Below are 22,305 nucleotides of genomic sequence, written 5' to 3'. Positions count from 1 at the left end.
TGTTTTTACTAAGCACGGTGCTGTGGACTTGTCTAAAATGTACAGAGCGAAGCAGTGCCACTGGGTGCTTCAAGTGTGTGGTACTGCCAGCTGGAACGCTTGTGCCTCTAATCACTACATGCAGTCCTATTACACGCAACCACAGGATTTCAAAACCACTGTCTTTCTGAAGTTTCCTGGATCACCCCTGACTACCTCAGTCTGTTCACGCATGTATTTCTGTCCATACTTATATAATCTGAGTTTGAGTTTGCAAACTGTAATATTTACAAAGTTATTGGTTTAGTTTGTTTGGATTTTTGTTTTCTTCCTTCTGGAAAGAATGTATACACTTTAGCGATGGTCTCAATGTAAGTTGATGGCCTCAACTTACATTTCCTGACAAGTCCAAAATTAGAAGCTATTATCATCCTGAGAAAAATGATTTCTATTTCTTTCTCCAAGTCTTTGTTTTACTGTAAGTTCTTGTTCATGCAGTGTGCAACTTTGCTTTTCTATAATTAGCTGTTCACTTTTAGTGAGGCTGTTCTTAAAGGCTGAAACAAACCACTGACCACAAGCTAGTGTAGCTAGCCACATTGCTAAATTACAGAGCAGCTTTTCTTTTCAAGGCAAGGCTTTGCGGGGCCAGAAGTCACAAATGGCAGCCCAGTGCACTTCAGTAAGAAGTTCAGTAGCACCACATGAACAATGTTTAGAGAAACATCTATAACTATACATATCTTGTTGTTTCCATTAAGATGTACATGCTAAAATGTAGCAATGTAGCATCATTCATACTCAAAATAGTGAAAAATATTTTACAGGAAAGTACAATCAAGTAAAAAAAGAAAAATTACTTTTTTTTCAGTACTTCCAAATATTATTATCTGAATGGAACAGAAAGACTCCCTTTTTATTAGTTTTTCAAGAAGCTTTTCTTTTTTAGGAGATTCTCATATTTGGCACATTACGCACCAGAACATGGTCTGTGACCAGCAGTATGTGGATAAAAATGACTAAACCCTGTGGCCAATGCCTTTATATTTATATGCATGGCCAGTGCTGGTGTGTGGTTTATTGTTGACGACGATAAATAAATTATGTTTATGTAGCCCGAGACACAATAACGGGGGTTCTTAATGTGCAGTATATTTTATTTTCAGTTGAGACAAATTAAACAAAGTTCTCTTGCTTCTTACTTTGGTTAAAAAAATCAGAACATTTGATGAAATGTGGCAATCTCTAAAATAACAGAGGAAATGCACAAAAAATGAAAATACAATATATAAAAGAACAGCAAAGAAATACAGCAGTGGCCTCTGGCTCCACAAACAAAATACAGAGAGCTGCATTACACCACACTCATTTAAAGCACATGAAATTGTGATATGATTTATTTCATCAACACTTACATTCCACAGTAATGTCTCAGTTCACTCTTAATACTGGACCACACCAATGGTCAGACATCTGATTATTGCGTGCAGGAAACCGCACATACAAGTTCCCTGAACCATCCCTTTCAGAAATACACCATCTTATTAAAATATTGACTGCTTATCATATAAATGAGAATGTACTGACATATTTATATTTACCTATTTTCTGCCAAAACTATCTCCCGGAGATAAAACACCTTCAGTTCACATGCAAGTTCAGTACGTGGCATAGCATACTAACATAACTGAACCAACATAATTCATCAGCATTGATACTGTAATGTAAAAGAAAACCAACACTTTGAAACAATACACTTATTTAACCAAAATTTACCACCTGACTACATTTATGATTGAGGTAAAAATGTTTGTATGATCCAAACCAGTGAGTTCCACTTGGATGGGATGCATTTGGTTAATTTCTCTTTTGACAGTTCTACTTCTTGCTTTTTTAAAACTCATTTCCAGTTTGGTTTATGCATATGGGTTGCATTTAAAGTATTAAAGCTTAGTATTTAAAACCACACTGTCTGACACCAATTAGACATGAATTGTCATGAAAGACTTCAACTGACAAAGAGCTGATCATGAGGTGAGGTTTATGAATGAAAGCTGGCTATTTCTTTCTGCAGTTCCTCTGTGTGGTTTTGGCCTAAGTTTTCAGCCATGCCCATGTTTCCAAGAGGCCAGTCAAGGGTGAGAGAGTTTCCCTCACCTAAGGGCTGTCGGGCTCCACTGCCATGCATGAATCAACAATGTCGGTGGGGTTCAAATGCTGTGTCTGTTTGCCTCTGCCTTGCTTTGGTGTGTGAGTGCGGGGGATGTTCAAGGCCCAGCAGGGTGCCTGTTTAGAGGCTGGGCGCAGTACAGAGTTTTTCAGTCTGCTGCTCCCAACCACAAAGCGATGCACTGGACAACCTTGCCTTAACACAGTGACAGGCACATTTAGCATTTTGCACCTTTCCAGATTCTTTCTCTCTGCCCCTGATGACAGAAACAGGAGAATCACTACATTTGGCACTCCAACTTTAATTTAAGGAAACCAACTTCAGGAAGAAAATTTGGATCCTAATGACCCATAATAGGTGTATATTTCTTCACTGCTTCTCTTTAGAGCTTGTGGCTTGGATTTCATTGCTACAGAAGGAGATGACATAAAAAGTACAGAAGAGTTCAGAGAAGGAAAAACCAAAGGACCCTGTTTACATTCGCCTATGAAAAGAGTATTAATGTTATAAATATACCCTCATTGTTATTGCATTCACTAACAACCTCTTCGTCACACCTATGTGGATTACAGGTAGCACTAATTTTTAAGTTCTGGAGTTTGTAGCTAGTTTTCATACACTGCTACCAAATTCTGTGATTGCAAAATTCATTTAAGATAAGCTAAGCATTGTCTTATTTGTTTTGATTTTTTACCTCCCCCTGCTTCTTTTACTGCTGCCAATTGTTGAGATAATTCAAATGAATAATCCAGCCATCCAGTTTATTTCTGGAAGGCTGTTTAGGATTTATTCCTTCCTTTAGCGGCAAGAGGCAGGGTACACAGTGTACAGGTTATTAGCCCATTCAGCATAATAATCTTTTTTTTGTTTGTTTAATTGTGGTGCTTTTGGCCCTTCATTGATAGAAAAACTTTGTGAAAAGGAAGGTGTTTGTTTAGAAAGAAGCAATACATGACTTTTGTTACAGTTAATTTAGCCTGTGTAATATAGACTTAATTATTCAGTTCAGTTTATTTTTATAGTGCCAATTCACAGCTAATATACAATCATTCAATCAGAGGGGAGAATGTAATCTAAGGAAGCATAGCCTTGTCTTTGACTTTGCATAAATTCCACATCCTGTGTTTGATCAAGCATCACTTGCACCAGTCTGTGGCGAGCTTGTAAATGGTCCTTTGCTGCGACTGGAGGTGTGAAGTACCATCTGTTGTTCATTTTTCAAGTGCAGCCCTTTAATTTCTGGTTACCCTGGTCCTTTCTTGTGCCAAATGCCTATTGGTGAATAGCCATCAGACAACAATACTCTTATTTCACCTTAGTTTACAGGAAAAAAATAATAAAATAAGTTGATGTTTTAGTGGATGGAGCAAACTTGTTTTTAATTATTCATGGCTGATGTATGACATCTCAGGTTTTCAAGTCAGCTTATTTACTGGGATAGAGATCCACCATGTGTTTAACATATGACACAGTTACTTTATTTGGCACATGATGAAAATAGGGGGAAAAAAACCCAGTGTAGGTGTGTTGGTTTGTGTTCCTGCATTTGTGTGTACTGATTTTCAGGGGGCACTTAAATGATGTCACAGGTTTCAAGGTGGTCTGCTGCCGACCCACATCCTGTGGCTTCTGGTTCCAGGCACACAGACGCACACATTTTAGTTGTGTGTCTTTCTCTCACATATGCTCTTCTTCTGGGATCCTGCAAACTACACACAGACAGAGGATTGGTAAAAAAAAAAAGTTTGGTAATTTACAAAATAACATGAATGGCTGATGACTCAATAAAAGATCTAAGAATCTAAGATGAAGAAAAATTTGATTCCTCAAAACGAAACAAAAAAAAATTTGAAGTCTTATCAAGCCTTGGAAGATGAGAGAGGAAGTGTAAACAATATACAACAAAATAAGGAGCGGTAAAAAAAAACTACTACAAATGTATTAGTAAAATAATAATATTTATCAAATTAAGATTGAAAAGAATAAATAAATGAATAAATATACTATCAATAAATACACAGAAAACAAGTCTTGCTAATGAAATGATAACCATCCTGTTATATTCAAAACATGGCACAGACCATTTAAGCAGCTCCAGGGCAGCTGAAACTTATTCCATTTACTTGGCAAGTAATTCCAGCAGTAACTCCAGAAATTCACTCTGTTTAATTTGTCATTTGATCAGTTTTCTTAGCAGCTGATTTTTGGGGGCATATTGAGTCACCATAACCATACAATTATCCAATCTCTTTGAGAGAGCTATTTTGTGTTGAGCCTGACGGTTCATGATAACACTCATGGCACACCAGAAGCAGAACAGCACTCAGCAAACTTTTCAGAAAACATGGTTTTACAGTAAAACATTTACATTCTGCTTCTGCAGGTCATATAGGTTGTACTGTCAGTATCTTGGGCACCTTTTTTCTTCTTCAAGTGATTAACTAAGCAAATGTCACTCAGGCAATGATCAAACATATTCTTTTTGGAAGGAATAGCTGCTACACAGTAAGAGCACGTTTGGATTAATTTAAACCATTTTCTCATGTTTTATAATTTAATTGAACATCAAGTTTATTTTTTCAGCTTAGTTCTAACAACCTTTATATTTGAGCATATTATACAATATACTGTTTAAAAAAACATTATTTATGATTTTCCTTTTATTCGTAAATATTTATTTCTCTTCATTTTAATAGAATTTTTTAATAGTATTTTTTCCCTACAAATCTTTTTGTTTCCGGTTGTTTTTTTGTTTTGTTTTTTTTCATTTTTCCATCTCCTATTCTACTTTATCTTATGCATTTCTGCTTCATTTTACAACTGAGGAGGGGCGGTGTATACTCGCTAAAATTCACACTTATTCAAACAGTGAATATGGCTCAAACTTCATATTAACATGTTGACTAGTACATGATGTATTTTTCTACATTTTATTTCCTTTGATACATACATGTGCTGACTTGTTTTTGGAGAATTAATATGGATCAAGGGAGGACCTCTGTCTTGATCTAACAGTGGTTTAATCTGGCATTGCTACCACTTCAGAACATGACAGAGCCTGACAACACTTTGTGTCAAACAGGTATTTATGTAACGGATGATACAGACATACATGAATGTCAGGACTCTGCCACCAACCAGTCTGTAATCAGTGAGTGGCTGTGGGTTTTTGAGACTCTCATGTAAGATCTCAGACTTACATGAATCTACTTGTATGTAAGCTAAGCTACACATTTGCTTTTCTGTGTGTACTAAATCTCAATCCAAATTGCAACACAGGCAGCTGCAGTTTTGGCAGCCTTGACGACAGAGGAAGGCTATCTTCAAAGTGTTGTTTTGTATGGAAAATAGTTCAAATTTAGAGAGGGAAGACATGGTTTGGAAGCATTTTACTCTTCCAAAGTTGCAATTAGGAAAAACACTGCCACAATATGATTCTAATGATGATATATTACCTAAATTAAATCGAAACCTTTACAACATTAAAATATCTGACTAACCAATGTGCATTTGTGGTAAACATTAGTATTTCAACTTTTGGCAGATTCATGCTGGGTTTCTGTTTTCTTCTTAGCAATTACAAAAACCTTTGCATTTCTTCACCTCACCACATAATTGTGTTGACCTTTTTATGTCAGATTGTGGGAATTATATTTTTGAAATATCCTTGTTTTTTTTCCTAAAGAAGAAACATTAATTTCAACGTTCTGCAAATCACTGTGTTATTGTTTTATTTGAATGTACAGAGCAATATCTGAGTAAAGAGTAAATGCACCCTATGAGATTCGCAAAGTGTTTGGTTTTAGTTAACCTTTAGGCCTTTAATTTAGCCCTGCCAGTGGCCAGGAAATGCACATTTTAAAGTCTTAGAAATATTCAAACTCTAAAAGTAGGTAACCATACATTACCTTCTTATGGCTTATTCATGCAGGTGCCCAGCAGAATCCAGATGTGTAGATCAGTGCTACCCAAAGCAGCTGAAATGCAGTGATATGACTTAGTATTGAAATTTTCATAGAAGGCTTTAAGAGCTTCTCAAGCCCTGGTGAACAAGTTCGAAACGGCTCAGCTTGCGTTTAGTTATTTTATCTCTTGTATGAACTCATTTTTGCCTGATGGTGTTGTTGAGTTTGGAGTGCACTGGGATGTTGTGGTTGGAAAAGGTTTTAAGTTTGTCTAACTTCAACTCGCAAGCATAAAAAAATGTAACTTCCTAATGTAAGATGCTGAAACTTGTTAAGGGGAGAAAAAAATTGCATGCCTTCTTGAAGCCCATAGGAATCTCCTAAGTGTCTATAATAGAAAGGTCAGGGTGATAAAGTGATGTGCATCTTTGCAACCAGTTGTGCCAATTCTCAAACTTATCCGCTTGGTGTTCATGGTGAACACGATTTTCAACCTGGCCGATTACGGTGTGACACCAAGTACACATATGTGGCCATATAACTGTGTCTTTCTATGGATGTTTTCTGGCGGATATCTGCTTTGAGTTCACTGCGAGTATATGCAAACCTCCATGGAGGCTGTTAAAGAGAAAGGAAAGGAAAAATTAAGAAATCAGATGGACTCTTAGAGACCTAAGAAAGAGTTGATAACCAATGTCTGCCATGTCTGTAAATTCATAGTTTCCATCTCATAAAAAGATCTAACATGACTTCTCTTGATGCAGCTTATTTCAAAATGTAAAGTCTCTTTGTTTTTATTGTGCAACCTGACCTTCATGTGCAGCATACTATACATGTTGAAATCAGGCCTCACTGCAATAAACAGAACTGTGCAAAAGTTGCACATATAATTAGAACATGAAAAAATGTATGTTTCCATTGGACTCTCATTGTGTGAATTTCTCTCTTTCTTGTCCTTCAGGAAATATTTTATGACAATTTCAGTCTTGACAAGGCTGTCGGAAAAGTTATTACAAGATTCATGCAGTCATAGGTATTTGGCTCCATTTCATCAATTTTTTTTCCTTCTGTAAATCATCTTACTTCAAAAGTTTTTCTCTCAGTGTCTGTCCTACCTGACCCTCTCTTACTTATTTTCCCCTCTCTCTCTCTTTTCTACCCCTCACTTCAGTGTGAGACCTAGCACCATACAGACTCTCTTTATGCAGTGTGTTTGTTCTGCAGGACCGAGCTGCAGCTTCACCTCCTCCAATGACGATTGGTTTGCAAAGTCCTAATATGAGTAAAGATGGTGCAGAAACAGAATGGTATTTAAAATGGAGCTTCCCTAAGTGGGAATATAGGTCACAGACAGGTTAACACATGGGCATGCAGATTGTTGTGATTAAAGGGCTGTCAGAGCTTTACATGGCAGGCAACGGAAATTCTATATCTCATGCCATCAAGCAGGAAAACAAGGATAGTTCTCACAGCTGGATGAGGCCTTTAGCCAACATTTGCTTTTAGGAAGCAGTGAAATTCCATGAAACCAAAGAGCCAGTTTAGTTCCTAATTATTACTACATCTTTGATCCTAACTTGTACTAAAGTGCTGTCATATTAGGCTGGCCCATCAAAACAGAAGAAAATCCACTTTAGGTCATTTTATGACATTCGTTTTTTTTTATTTGTGCTACTGTATAAACAGCTCGATTGCCTATGGGTTCATGAATCCACACTTCCTGCTAAAATCATTATCTTTCCATCTGCTGAAGGCATTTCAGGCCATTGAGGAAAACTTTTAGACATGGCAGTTCATCTTTTACTGACCTCTGCAGAGGGGCTCAAAACTCATTAGATAACAATTTGCTCCACTCACTTTCTCTTTCTGTCCAACGTTCTTCCTTTTCATTTACTCAACATTCAGAAAAGCAACCACCTTTCCTCAACATGTTACATTTCAAACTTTTTTGAGCATTCTTAACAGTCTCCCAAACAACAGTACAGTTTACTAACTTAGAAACATGTAGGTCAGACTTTATTTTCTTAGGAACAATAAAAGGAAGGAGAAGATATGCAGTTGTAAAAAACATGTTTATGCGATAAACTGATGTGCTTTGGCCAGTAGCAGTTGGTACTACTCTTGCCATGGTAGTGCTTAATGTGCAGTTTGAACCAGCAGATCATTATCTTAATGTGGCGTAAACAATAAACAAGCTTTGGTGTTTTGGGCTTTTTGTAAGACAACAAAAATCACCCACAAGACTGCCCCATGGTTTACAGAATTTCCAAGACTATTTCAACATTGTTGGATTTTGGCACATTTGGAAGAAAACCATTTGACAGTGTTGGAACATTTATCCATACTGCACTCTTATTACTCCTGTACTCTAAAGTTTTCCTTTTTGGCCATCCTGATCTACACTATGATGTAGTCGCATAATCTGCTCAAATCAACTGTCAATAAAAAATATCTATTTAATTATAAACACAAAGGCTAGATATATAACTTGCAAAGCTTTTTAAATATTGTAATTGCTTACCTTGTCGTTTTATCCCTAATCATGCTTCAGTAAAAGTATGATTAGGGATAAAAGCTTCTATAAAAGTCAGATAACCAAACCCTCAGTTTATAGCAGACAGTATTATCTTAATTGTTTTAAGGGATTGTGAAACAGGCCTTTATGAAATATTTCCCCCTCAACAGTTCAGTCTATGAGCACTCTCATTAAATATATTTACAGTAGGTTTAGTACTTAGCCTACTGTTTATTACTAAATAAAAATTTAGTATATTGTAAGTTACTGTGGAATTTTATTTTTTTCCCTCTGTCACGAGTTCTTTCTGTTTTTACTCACTCTTCTCATTTTAAATTGTAGATCACCAAATAGATAATTATATCTGACAATTATATCTTGATGAAATTATTTCAAAAGGCAGTTTTAATTTTCAAATTTAATTTCTTATAGGAAGAACATAATCCACCTGGTTAAGCCTTAGATTATCTGTTGAAAAGTCATGTTTTGGGGGGGTTGACCTTTCTTGGGCCTGACCTTTCACCTAAATAGATCCCGACTCACCAGAACGGATCGGGTTACTAGTTACCCTTAACAAGTGAATTTATTTCATAACTGCTTTTTTAGTACAAAATAAGATGATATTTGTCTATTATTAAAATAATCAAAATATTTAGCTGTGCTAAAAAATAAAAAAATAAAAATTCTTTCTGAGGTAATTCTTTATGTTTCTTTTACTGTTTATCCAGTTGCATGAAGGTATTTGAAAGTATATTTTACTTGTGTCTCCTCAGCTTTGGAGTTAATCCTTGCTTCTTAGTGCTGATTCCAGGGTTCTCAGTGGCTACATCCATGTTCATGCATAAAACCTAGAACAAACAGGTAACTGAGAGTTGGCATGCAAGCACAGACAGTCAGAAAAGAAACTAAACAACGAACTTACATGGCATGCGAATACTTGCTCACATGTCTGCTGTTCAGTCTGGTCACAATGGAGGAGTACAAAGAACATATCGTGTCCCCCATAAATTAAGACAACTAAAATTATGAAATAGATCTAAAAGTTTTGGCTCCCCAGCATCGCAAAAGTCACACATTTTAAAGATAACTGCAAAGCATCCCTTTGTTTTTGTGTCTTTTCTCGAGCATGCCTCAGTCATGACTCAGCAGCATCACCACCAAACCATAAAATATGGGTGTTGGATGTTTGGAGTTGGCTGTTTTATTTTTTTTTTAGCTGACACCATCATGATACATAAAGTAGTAAAAGCAAGTCATTTTTATTTAGAGCTTGTTATAATATATGCCAGCAGATGCCTGGATATTGGTGAGTATTCCCATCTTAGAGTCAATAAATTACTTTTTGGTCAATGTCTGGCTCTTCATAGAAATTATTCAAGATATGAGATGTGAAATAAGAAACATTTGAAAAACTGGATTTTCACTAGGAACTGTCCTTCAGCCATTCAGCCATTGCTCATATAAACCTAAACGTTTGTTTCCAAAGCTCATCCTTCCCCATTAGAGTTAGCTTCTTTTTTTTTTTTTTTTTTTTCAACTTTCTGCCCATTTTGAAGACAGACTTAAAAGGTCCCCTCCATTTGACTTCTTTTGTAGGGGTCAGTTGGAAAAGTCACTGGTCAATCAAAAGGGCCACTGGCAGACCCTTTATCCATAAGGAAAGGGTAGAAAGACATCTGGTGTCGTGTCCACATGACCAAAAGGCAAGACAAGGTACGTACAAATTGCACAAGCATACTTGTGCTCTCTGGAAAGGAAGTGACTTGACAAAAATAAGCTGACTGAACATTCAGTTAACCAGACATCACATCATGCTATCTATTTGTGCATTACGTCCTTCTCATTTCTGATGCACTATTTAAGGAATGTAATTTCTTGCAAAACCCCCTTCTCAGTAACTAGAGAATTTGATGTTACTCACTATATTGGAGAAAAGCAAACAAAAGCAATCCTGTTTTTTTTGTTGTAAGATTGACTGCTGAATGTTGTTAGCTTTTTTCTCTTTTCTGTGTATGCAGAATTACGTTTTGGCAGATGTTGAGTTTCATTCTTGAATCGACTCACTATATTACTCTAAATTCAATATCAATATCTACTTCTTTGCCTCTTCAAGCTTTCCGAAAGACTCCCGAGTTTATACAAGTCTGCTTGCTTGGTCAAGTGTTATCTACAAAGTCTGAAGCTAGACTATATTGATGAATAAGTGGTTGTCAGTTTCTTAAACTGGGCAGTAAGCAAACGGATTTTTCTCACCTGCTTTGGAACTTCCTAAAATAACCAAAGTGGTTTCTTGTTACTTGTCATATGGTCTTCCATATGCTAGGATTATTCATACATAATGTCAGACAGTGTTGGTTATTAAGATAAAAAAAAGCAACACTCTCGCAGTTATTCCTGTAATTTAATTTTCACGAAATTGTGCAGTCAGTCTTAGAGAAGTAGTTTTTATTCAATGAACATTAGCAGCTCTAATGGAAGACATTTTTGTTAAACTCCTACAGAGTTGACATTAACCATTCACAAACACCACAGTGCTACATCAGTCTCTCTTCCCATACATCACACTAACAATTTCTAATCGGTTAGTAGAAAATTAACATGTCTTCTTCCATACACATTTAAACCAATTTGGCTGTAAGGCCACCTTAGAGATATGCTTGTTAATTTAGACCAAACAGGGTTATATCAATAAGCTTACACAGCGAGCTCGCAATGCCTTTTCAACTGCTAGAAAGTTTAAATCTTTTTCTGACATTTAAATCAGATTGACTGACCACATTATAGAGGTTTCTTTTCAGTTCAAAAATTAAAAGATAATGTGTGGTTACACACTGTCAGTTTTTATTGCATAATCAATTTGTAAAAACTTGAAAATATGTCTTTTTCTACCTCATAAATGTAAAAATGTGATGCTTTAAATAGCATCTTAGAAACAGTTGTTCAAGCACACATCAAGGCATGGCGGGTGAAGTGTTGGCCTAAGGAGATGATGACAGAGATGGACAAAGGGGGGCTCAAACCAGCAACCCTAGAGAAATTCCTATCACCATCAATCTAATGCCTGTTCTGTTAGTCAAAAGTTAAAAACATATTCTTCAACTATCTGCACTTACTCTCACTTTATTACCACCTTAGGGACATTGGTGACAGTTTAACTTTAACCCTTTGTTTTGCATTTGTGTCCTCACATATAACTGTTTCACAGCAAAGTTACATAAAGGGGAAACGGTTACAAATTCTCTTTAACCATTTAAAATCATAATGATTCTTGCTTGTGTGTTTCAATTCAAAAGCTCATTAGATGTTTTCCTTTAGTCACCAAGGAACTGGAAACTATTAAACTATTCTCCTGCCTATTTTTGACTTGTCTAGCAGCTTTGCAGCTATCAAGTCAAGTCTCCATTTGCTGGGTCATCATTTTTTTTGGCACATACTGATGCCACCATGCATACAGTATACATGGTGGCAAGTACCGGTGTCCACTAATGACATACTGAGACTCAGATTGACGTTTCCAAAGACCAGCACATCTGGTCGTCTGTGTGTAAACCCTTGCTACTACCTCTCGGAGACCAAAATTTCAGGGGAGCAATAAGTCCTCAAATTAGTCTTCCTACCAGATTTTTGTGCTCAGGCACCTGCAACAACATATCAATGGCACTACTTTTATTTATGTTGCAGAGTACGTTAACATTGTTTTTTTCTTTCACGTCTAAAGAGTGATGTAGAGCAGGGCATAGTGGGGTGTTGCCCCTGACTCTCAACCAAGCTCCCTTCTGTAATTAAGGCAATGGGTTGAGCTATGTGTCTTAATGGTGGGCCACTCCCACACACCAAATCAGAGGGCTCTGTAACCACACACACATATTACATAAACACACAGACACACAAAGAAAAAATCTGTTGTGTATGTAACCAATGCACACTGACTGTGTTTGTGTATGCTGTCTGTTGTGGTGAAAATGTTTAGTGAGGACAGTAACCATAGACATATGTCTGAGTCTAAATTGGAGTGATTTACACAGAGGCATTGGGTAGGAACGGTGGGCTTCTGGACTTTAACACAAGCTGCCATGTAAACCTTCCATGTATTTCTAAAATGAGGCTTGATGTAAGCATATACACCTTTCCCTCACAACTTCATCTTTCTTCAGCCTGTCCAAAAACTACAGCAGGATGTGGTTATACATGGGAGAGTTTAGTCTTCAAAACCAACCTGTAATCTAGTTGTGCATGCTTGTAGAATATTCCATGATAGACTGTCTGTAAGTTTCCATTTTCACTTAGACATCTGTCCTGTAAGCAGTGCTAAAGTTCCTCAGCTTAAACCATTTTGCCAATTCTTTTGGCCATTCTCCCAACAGCCATTCCTGTGCGGTTTTCCGCTCCCACCTCATCCTATTCTTGGATGTGTGCTTTCCTAAACCATACTTAGGCTGTTTTACAAAGCAAATGAAATGGTCTATACTTTAAATACATGTTTATGAAATTCCCAAACTTGCTGTCGCATTCCTTCAAAGATGTAGACACCAAAAGGAACATTCCAAAACCTTGAGAGTTGTGCTATGGTGACTGGGGCAAAAACGTGCGACAGTCCTTTTCCAAAAGTGTTTCATGAAACATTTGGTATATATTTCTTCACTATAGACAAATGCACATTTAAGTGAATCTGTGTTCTGGATTGAAATTCTAATCCAACTTTATGCAGATGGATCAGAATGACGCTGTGTGATTTAATTGTAATTGCATTGATCACATTTACCTGAATTTGCCTGAACTGTTTGTCATGTGAAAATTGCAATAACTGAGAATGAATGCTTGAAGAAAAATAAATTGAACTGAAATCTAAATATATCTTAGATAAATTTGTAAATCTTGGCTTATTGAAACCCATTGTTAGGACTCCTTTCATAAACCAATCAAAAACTTACTCTTGCTTGTTTGTATAGATTTATTTTTTTAAGCGTCTATAGTTTTTATGATATAGTGAAGTACTCTGTGCTTCAGATAATTAGTGGTTATCTGAAGCCCTTGAATCTTGTGACTCAGTAATCCAATTTACCGTTTAGCTACATACCAATGCATGGTCACACTCAAGTTAGTTTTTCTGTCAATCACGTACTGACACACGTACACACTCACACACACATGCTGAGACACACAAAAAATGCCAACCATAATAACATGTTTGTATTAACACAAGTTGCAGGATCTGTTTTTATGTATTTGTTATTCTGTTTATGACTTCTTTATTTCTGTTCCTGAAGAAAATACAATCTATTTAGAGGCACATAATGATGTTAGTAATTGGTATGCCCAGGCCCCTGTCACCTGGCTCATGTAGCACATGACCTTGACATCCCTCCCTGCATGGGGTGGACCACATGGAGGAGGCTTTTATTTTGCTTTTCTGTTAAAGCCCAAGGAGCCAAGTTTCAACTGGCAGGTGCAAACAACTTAATTTTGTCTCAATGAAAACTTTTACAAGTTTCAATAAAAACTCAAAAATATCCAGTACACATGAGTGAGTGACATTCCTTCTAATTTTGATTGGTTGTTTTTGACTGGGAGAGGTGCATTTGTGCAGGTGATTAATAGCACTAGGAAACAGTGGAGGAGCATAATGTTTTCTCAGATGATCTGTCTCATACCATGCTGTCATAAAATTGTGAGTTTTAACAAAGATGCAAAAAGCATAATTTTTTACATAAGTTACATATTGCAGCTTGGATTTTGACAAAATATAGTTTTACAAAAAACACGGTTGTCATCCTGTTGGTGTGCCGTGATGTTTGTAGATTGACTCTGAACTTGCTGCAGTGGCTGGAATAATATAGTTGATTCTACCTTTGCCCACAGTGTGGACTGTGCTACCATGTGCTACCCTGCAGAGGCAGTGAAAACTCTCCCTTTGACTATAATGGGTACATAATTACTCCGGATTTCATTCAGTGGCGGAGCAGAGATGCAAGCAATGTAAATTGGAGGTTATGTAACACAGATCATATTGTTATCAAATGCAGGTGGTAACGTCTGCAGCTGTCCTGAGTGCCTCGTCCTTGTATAGTATCCTGCATTGCCAACTGGACATTTTTGCACTGGAGCGTTTTTATGGTAATATGATGTTTTCTTTTCCTGGCAAAGTGGAAAAAGTCTCCTGATTTTTTATTTCCTGTCTTCCTGACTGATACTGTCACAGGACATTGGGGTCAGTGAGTACAGTACACTGTACAGTGGCTTTTTAAGTTAATTTTCCTCCCACTGTGGGATGTGGGGGCAGAGGGCAGCTGTCAGCTTTTGCAACCCTTGTGCATTGAAAAAAAACAGTTCCAACCCTTTATCCAAAACGCTAATGAGAAGCACACAGTGGGGGAAAGAGAGAGAGTTGGATGAAGGTTGAGGTCATGGCTGTGTGAATGCTTGAAGGAGATGTGGAGGTCTGGGGGAGTCTGTGATAGATCACAGACCAAGGAAAACAGCTGTCTACCTCTCTGCATCCTTACCCTGCGGTGACCTGAAAATGCATCTGAGAAGACCTGCAAACATATCCATCCTTTGGCATTCCTCAAGAGAACTAAGCAAAGCAACATAAATAGAGGCAGACCAAAAGACAGGTTCTAAAAACGCACCGACAGTTAGTGTTGAACTAATCAGCCGGCGATCAGACAAGAAATGATAGGTTATAGAAATACACATGTGACTCTATTTGTGGTCGGGAGAGAGTGCATCGCCAAGGCTGAAGATCTCCCTGTAAGAGTAATCAGTTAGAAGTTGTACACAGGTTACTTAACACACTTAGAAAGTCAGCTACTTACAGCACACGCATGTAATAAACAACCTTAAATAAGATCCAACAGAGAAACTTGGCCAGAAATAAATTTGTGTGAGTGTTTTATGCTGTTTTTCTAATTAATCTTATCTGTGCTCTGGATCACATCTCAGAGATATGCAAAGAGCCTCTATAATGTCAGAAGCTTGGCTTTTACTCCTGAGCATTGATACTAAGGGTGGAAAAAACACTGAGTGCGCTCGATTACTGGTTGTGTGAAGAAGCTACAACTTTCTCCTCCATGTCTTCACACTTTTTGCCAAGAGCAACATGCCTTATTCATTGTTTGAAATTGACAGAAGGTGAACAGTTAATGTGATGCTGCTGGATCCAGATGTTGGTGTGGAAAGGATGTTTTGTGCAGTTTTATGCAGCACAACGTGTTAAATGTCGAGACTACTTGTTGACAATAACAAGTTTTTTTTAGATTACTCGCCCAATCAGACTATGTGACTAAACCTGCTTATTTTAGTCACAAAGGTTCAAGCAGTTAATTTTGAAAACAGTCATCCTTCTGCTATTAGATCCTGAGTTTGCACTTAGTTTGTTCTTAAGGTTTTACCCTTCAAGCTGTACTGCAAACATTTGTGTTATTTTATTCATGTGTTGCTGTCAGGTGTGACCCTTATAGTGCAATATTATATTGCTAGGAGTGTGAGTTTTTTAGGCAGTTGCTACAGTTTGAAATGTATTGTATTGATTGTCAGTTTTGTGAAGATAAGATGATGTTGGAAGCTGGAAGAAAGCACAACTCATTTAAAAGGTGTATGCTTCAGAGCCTCTGTGTGATTTACTTTTATTGATACACACCCAGCACATAGTAGTTTTAGATGGGATGCTCTTCCATGCAGAGCACTTCCTCAAAGTTATGCTACAATCAGTTTTATGATAAACTTAAAAATAAAATCCAGATCTAATGCAAAGATGAAAGAATAAACAGATGGTGGAAGTGCAGAAACCCACCATTCATGTATAGAAAAAAAAATATAGACAGCAGATATAATACCCTTGGCAACAGCAGTGTGGTTTGACATTTATGAAAGCGGAAGGGAAGAACCTATTTTACAAGCACAGAGTCAAGTGCAGGGGTGGGCAATCCTGGTCCTGCAACTCTTAGATGTCTCCCTGGTCCAACACACTTGAATCCAATAGCTGAATCACATCTTAAACACAGTCAAGTTCTCAAGAGTTCTGCTAATGACCTCATTATTTGTCTCTGGTGTATTGAAGTAGAGATACATCTAAAAGGTGCAGGAGGCTAGCATTTGAGGCGTGGAGTTGCCCACCCTTGGTCAAGTGGCATCATGATTTTTTCCTTTACATTGAAATAGGACTTTTAATCTTGTGACGTTCATAAGGTCACAAAGGTTCTTCAGACCATGAGGATGTCTTAACACAGTCCAGAGACAGAGTAGCTGACATGATGGTTGCATGAGAGCTTACAATACAAATTTACCTCACATTATTCATATGTTGTCTCACAAATCCTATGAATCCATTTTGTTGTTTTGCCCAGGAGGACCCTCTAAGACAGATTTTAATTAATAGTCCAATCCACTGTCTAAATGTTCCAAATAAACTTTACAAAATTGTCTGTTGGCCAAGAATCTGCTTCGAGTCGAGCTCAAAAGATGCAGCTGCAGACTTTAACAACCACAAGATCTTTTTTTCTTCTGCCACATCGATTTCTTCAGGCTTTCCTTTACTACCCACATGTTTTTGCTTTGATTTTAGTGTTAGGTTTTTAACAAAATTCCTGCATGAGTGGGGGGTCTATCCAGTCGTACACACCCAACACATATAAATTAAAGTTGTTTTTAATTATGCTTGTGTAGATTCTTAAAACATTGTAACACGCTTATATTTGTTTCCTTGCAGGGGAATCCACGTATCTGAATGACCACGGACCACCTGCTCAGAGAGTAAGTCCTTATCTGGTACAAGCAATTGCTATCCCTTGATCTTTTTTCCCCCAAGCCTTCTGTCTCTGATGTGTTAGCCTGCAGTTGAATCCAGCTAAGTCAAGGAAGGTGAGGGGTTAGGCTTATGTGAAGGAGCTCCATGCGAACTCCGTAAATACCAGTGGGACCTGCCTTCACAGCTACAGTAAAGCTTTGAATGCACTGGCACAAACACCGAGGGAGAGCTGACACAGGGGCCTTGTATCCATCCAGCTGCATGTCTGCAGAACTATCTTTCCTCTGAGCTCCCTCTTTCTCTCTTTGCCAACTGCCTTCTCCCTCCACCATCTGACCCTTGTTTATTGACAGCATCTTTAATCAGTCACTCCATTTTTACCTCATTTTGTTTCAGTACAATCTCTTTCTTTTACTTCGTTCTTCATGCTTGATTGGGGTTGCTGTTTAGTGGGTGCAATGTTGAAAATCCCCGAGGACAATAATGAGGTTTGTTTGTAGCTGTTGAGAGCAGCTATTGCTTTTATTTTAGATCACATCTGGGTTTTATGTTTCAGTATATGTTTTAAAAACTTACTTTGCATTCAAACAAACCAAGTAACCACATCCCTTGTGCCTGTAACACAATTACTAGTGTTATTATTTGACAGCAGAGATGTGGATTTGATGATTTTTCATTATTTGAAACAAGCAATTTGCAATTGAGAAATTCACATGCATTGGAATGATTCAGAGCAATCAATAAAATGCATGTTTTATCATGCCAACGTTATTTGGCTTGATAAAACAGGTAGCTGTGTGTCTGAAAATATTTATAAATTTGAATTTAAGAGTTTTTAAAGTAGCGGCTCAAGTGTTACTTGAGGCGTCTGATTATATTCATTATAATCATTGAAACACAGAAGCTGATCTGTGTTGAGCTGTCAAAGAAAATTGTCACTTTGTTTCTGAAACCAGATGGGCGTTGTTGAGAAAAATAATTTCTTTGGCTTTTGAGCCACTTTGATTAAGTTATAATGGTCAACCGACCATCATCTGGCCTATTTTATGACCATGGGAAGAAACTAGTGTTGGGGTTTGATGGGTCTTACAAAAACACCTGCTTTTTCTTTTAAGTTAGTAAAGAACAAGATTATTTTTAATAACAACAAACTGACAAATAAATACATTCATAAAATCTCTGAGACACCGCCACAGGAGGCTAATTCCTCCGAAGCGGAGAGTTCTTCCATATATTTGTGTCAAACCTAAAATGAAGTTGCCAGCCCCACAGATCACCAAGTGAAACAATTCCATCGTGATAGCATGAAAGCCTGCAAAAACTAAAACCCTGTCCACTGTTTGAACCTATGACCTTCTTGCAAAATATAGTCTGACTATTGGGATTTTGAAAAAAAGTTATCATTTAAGAAAATCCAATTTTTAAATTTGCACTCATTGATTCACTTAGGCTTTTTTTTTTTTAACGTATACCTTCATAAAGTTGAGCCTATCACTTTACTTTGACTTGAAATGAGAGTGCAGACATCACCACAATACATACATTTTCCAGATGCACTGACTTGATTGACACTTGTTCCAAAATAGTTGCATGTCATTGACCGACTGATTCCTTCTACCCTTTTCTATCCCCAGAAAGACATTAATGATGGTATGCTGGTGGCATGTGGTACATTAACCACATCTCTCAGTATCATTTTGTTGACATGCCCTCTTGCAGTTGGAACTGATCAGGAGTGTCAACAGTGGCCTGATGTCGAAGAGCATGTGCAGTCAGAAAGCTGTGGTTCTGGTTAATATGGGGAAAGATTTGAAACCGAGATGAAAGTCCAATGTAAATGAGAACATATGGAAAAACCACAATTCACCCAGAATAGCGCTGTAAGGCTTTTTGTGTGTGGTCGTGTTCCCTGAATGTCAAATCTACAATTGTGTGGATGTTTGCATGCATAGATCTTCACTTTTTTTTTTCTTTCCAGGAAAAAGATGTTTATGTTAGTGTTAAAACAAACCTTTGTGATTATGTTTTATTCTGACATTGAGTTGTTTTCTCAGGCATTTGCATCAATAATTGCTAAATCACCTATTGATCCCAAGACATAAGAACTGCCAAAGCTACAGACACTCTGCCTTTCTTGTTCTGCTTTCTGTAATAACAGGAAATGCTTTGAATTTCCACTCTTCCCACAGCCGTAACCTAAACATGCAGTTCTTCCCTTGGCTCACAGTGGAAGAAACTGACCCCAGATCAGGTCTAGCTAAAATATGCAGACTCACTTTTCACTCTCGTGTGGGTTTGTATCAGTAACAGCTGCTATGCATTTCCAGGAAGAGTGGTTGTGATATGGGGGTCAGTGAGCCATCTTTCTTCGCCTAAACAACGTGACATCTGACAATGTTTTAAAAAATCCCAAAGTTACTTGGACATTTGAGTGTAGACGTGTGAACAGGCCTCTAATTTTAGAAAAGTGAAGACAGAAGAAAGAGTGTGACAGAAAGATGTCTGGAATGACTCCTCTTCCTGAAAATCTGCATATGGTTAGTTCAAATGCATTACCACAACAAAAGTCAGACTGAAATAAATCTCCTCATCAGATGCAAAATTAAAAACAGTCTTGTCATATTTTACTTTCTGATTTCCTAAATACACCAGAAACTGAATACCTTTCCTAAACAACACTTTATGGTGTAGTTTAGAAAAACTACACCATAAAGAACAGGAACAATGATAACACAAATAGAAAAATTGCCAGACAAAAATTTTGTCTGTTGTCAGTGCTGAGAGGAGAGCGTTCCTGGTGTTCTTCCAGCATTATTCAGCATCAAGCTGATAAAAGTTTGAAGAAGTCATTTGTCATGATATGTGCAGGGAATGATGTCCTGCAAAACACTGCATGTGTTTTACCAGCTTTAAGCTTAGATGTCTGTTATTTGGCAAACATAGAGGAATGTTGGGCGTGAACTCCAGGGAAACCGTCTCTGAGCTGCTTTCCCAAAACTCGTCTACCTGCTGCTTTCACACTTGAAACTTGAAATAAAGCATTTCCTTGCTACAGTTGTTAAGAAAAAAAGAGTTTTGTTAACATGTAAGCTGGGACACGCCTGCAAGGAATATTTTTCTTTAATTTGGGAAGGCTTGTGTAAGAGTTTCAAAGCAAAGCAGTGGAAGTCGAGGCTTGTTTTTGGAAACATGCGAAAAAAACATGAAAAAAGGTATTAAAAATATTGTCATAAGATTTTGACGTTTCATGTAATTTCATAGTGTTAATTGGATTAATCCAGGATGGGGGCTTTGTATTTTTTTTTTTTTTTTTTGCCACTATAGCTTCAGTAATAGTTTGTTGTTTGCGCCTATTGATTCAACCCATAAAACTAAATTATTACTTTCAAGCTCTTTGAACCCACATGTATTCATTTGGAATGATCAGCTTTTAAATGAGAAAGAGAATAAAAGAAAATTATTTCAACCTGTATATGCTGAATTGACAACCTTTGCATTTTTTTAAAGGCTCGGTCTTTCTTTTAAATCTCCTATGAATCTTTTTTTCCAGACATATCTTTTAAATTGATTGATCAGCTTGCGTAACTGAATTTGAAAGTAGGCTTATGTTATAAACCCAGTGGTCATCTAGATATTTGTTTAATTAGTGCATTTGGTCTTAAAGATGACACATTTGACATGTCTGTTAAGGCAGAAATAACAACCCTTTTCTTTAATTGGTGAATCATGACTGAACTGCTTCTTATTACCGGTGACTCATGCTGTGTGTGAGTGCTTGCTGTAGCTTGTGTGTGTGATGAAAAAGAAAACTGTCAGTTTTGTTCTGCTGTGCAGTTTCTGACTCACTGAGTTCAAGGAAAAAAAGAACATATGAATAAGATAGAAGAAACCTTAGACTCTGAGGACAGCTGCAGCTTAAATGCAATGTGTTGTAACTTTGGCTGAAAATCTTTAAACTTCTTTACATCAATAGCTTTTTTTTCTACATGGCTGGCTACTCAAAGACATTTGCAATTACTAATTAAAACATTCCCATCGCACATTTATACAGCAAAAGATGCATACATAAAATATGAAAATATTATTGAATAATACAATGATTTTTTTTCTTCTCTTCCTGTGTCTTTATTTCCCTGTATGTGTCTACAGGTGCTCCCGTTTCCCAGCCAGGTGGTTTATAACCGTGTGGGGAAGTGCGGCAGCCGGACAGTGGTCATCTTACTGAGGCTTTTGGCTGAAAAACATAAGTTCAACCTCGTCTCTTCTGATATCCATAATAAAACACGTCTCATGAAACAGGAACAGGTGAGCCATGTAAAGGAGAACATTTATAACAAGATATTGCAATGCGTTATTGAAATTCCACTTTAAAAAAATTGATGCTAAGTGCAATATTGAAAGAGTGATTCACTGTTTTATAGTATCTCAGTGAATTCTTTGACTTTTCTTTCACTTTCCAGGTGTTTGTTATATGATGTGCTTTGTGTGGGACTGCAATACAATTTATCAGGCTCAGACTGTAAAACATTTAATGTGACTTTTGATACAGAAAATTACATTTTAATTCCCCCTCCCCCCCTCATACACTAATAATTGGTGTACTTGTTTGCATAAAAAGCAAACACTAGAAACTGCATCTTAAGCAGCTCTTATGAACACTATTTGTTAATTCGAGTCATATTACCAGATGTTGACTCACAGGTTTTAGCGTAAGAAGAAAACTGAATTATCCCCATGTGACTTCCAGTGAAATATTTTCAGCATTCTGCCTTTGAGTTGTATGGGGGACTTTTCCAGTGATGCAACTCACTCTTGAGAAATCTATATGAGAAAACAACTTAATCACATATTACGGGGAACTGATGTAGCATTGACTCATAGTCATAATGTTATTGGTTGCCTTATTCATGAAAAGGTCATGGTTAGATTCAGCTGATTCTAATTATATAAAGCAATTACTGATTTGATATAAATGTTAGGCTAATATTGA

At 37.1% G+C, this 22,305-nt stretch overlaps 1 protein-coding gene across 1 annotated transcript in view; it reads left to right on the top strand.

The window, feature by feature from the left end:
• Positions 1-22,305, top strand: part of usta (uronyl 2-sulfotransferase a) — a 45,994-nt gene that overhangs the window by 7,861 nt on the left and 15,828 nt on the right. The window contains exons 2-3 of the mRNA XM_055021382.1: positions 17,277-17,320; positions 21,465-21,620. Coding sequence (XP_054877357.1) covers positions 17,277-17,320; positions 21,465-21,620 — 200 coding nt within the window. The remainder of the gene's footprint in view (positions 1-17,276; positions 17,321-21,464; positions 21,621-22,305) is intronic.

The sequence above is a fragment of the Poeciliopsis prolifica genome, unplaced genomic scaffold (assembly GCF_027474105.1).
Source record: "Poeciliopsis prolifica strain line A6 unplaced genomic scaffold, Auburn_PproV2 SCAFFOLD076, whole genome shotgun sequence".
Classification (NCBI taxonomy): Eukaryota; Metazoa; Chordata; class Actinopteri; order Cyprinodontiformes; family Poeciliidae; genus Poeciliopsis; species Poeciliopsis prolifica.
Note: the sequence above shows the minus strand (reverse complement) of the source record. Positions and strands in the feature narration are given on the sequence as shown.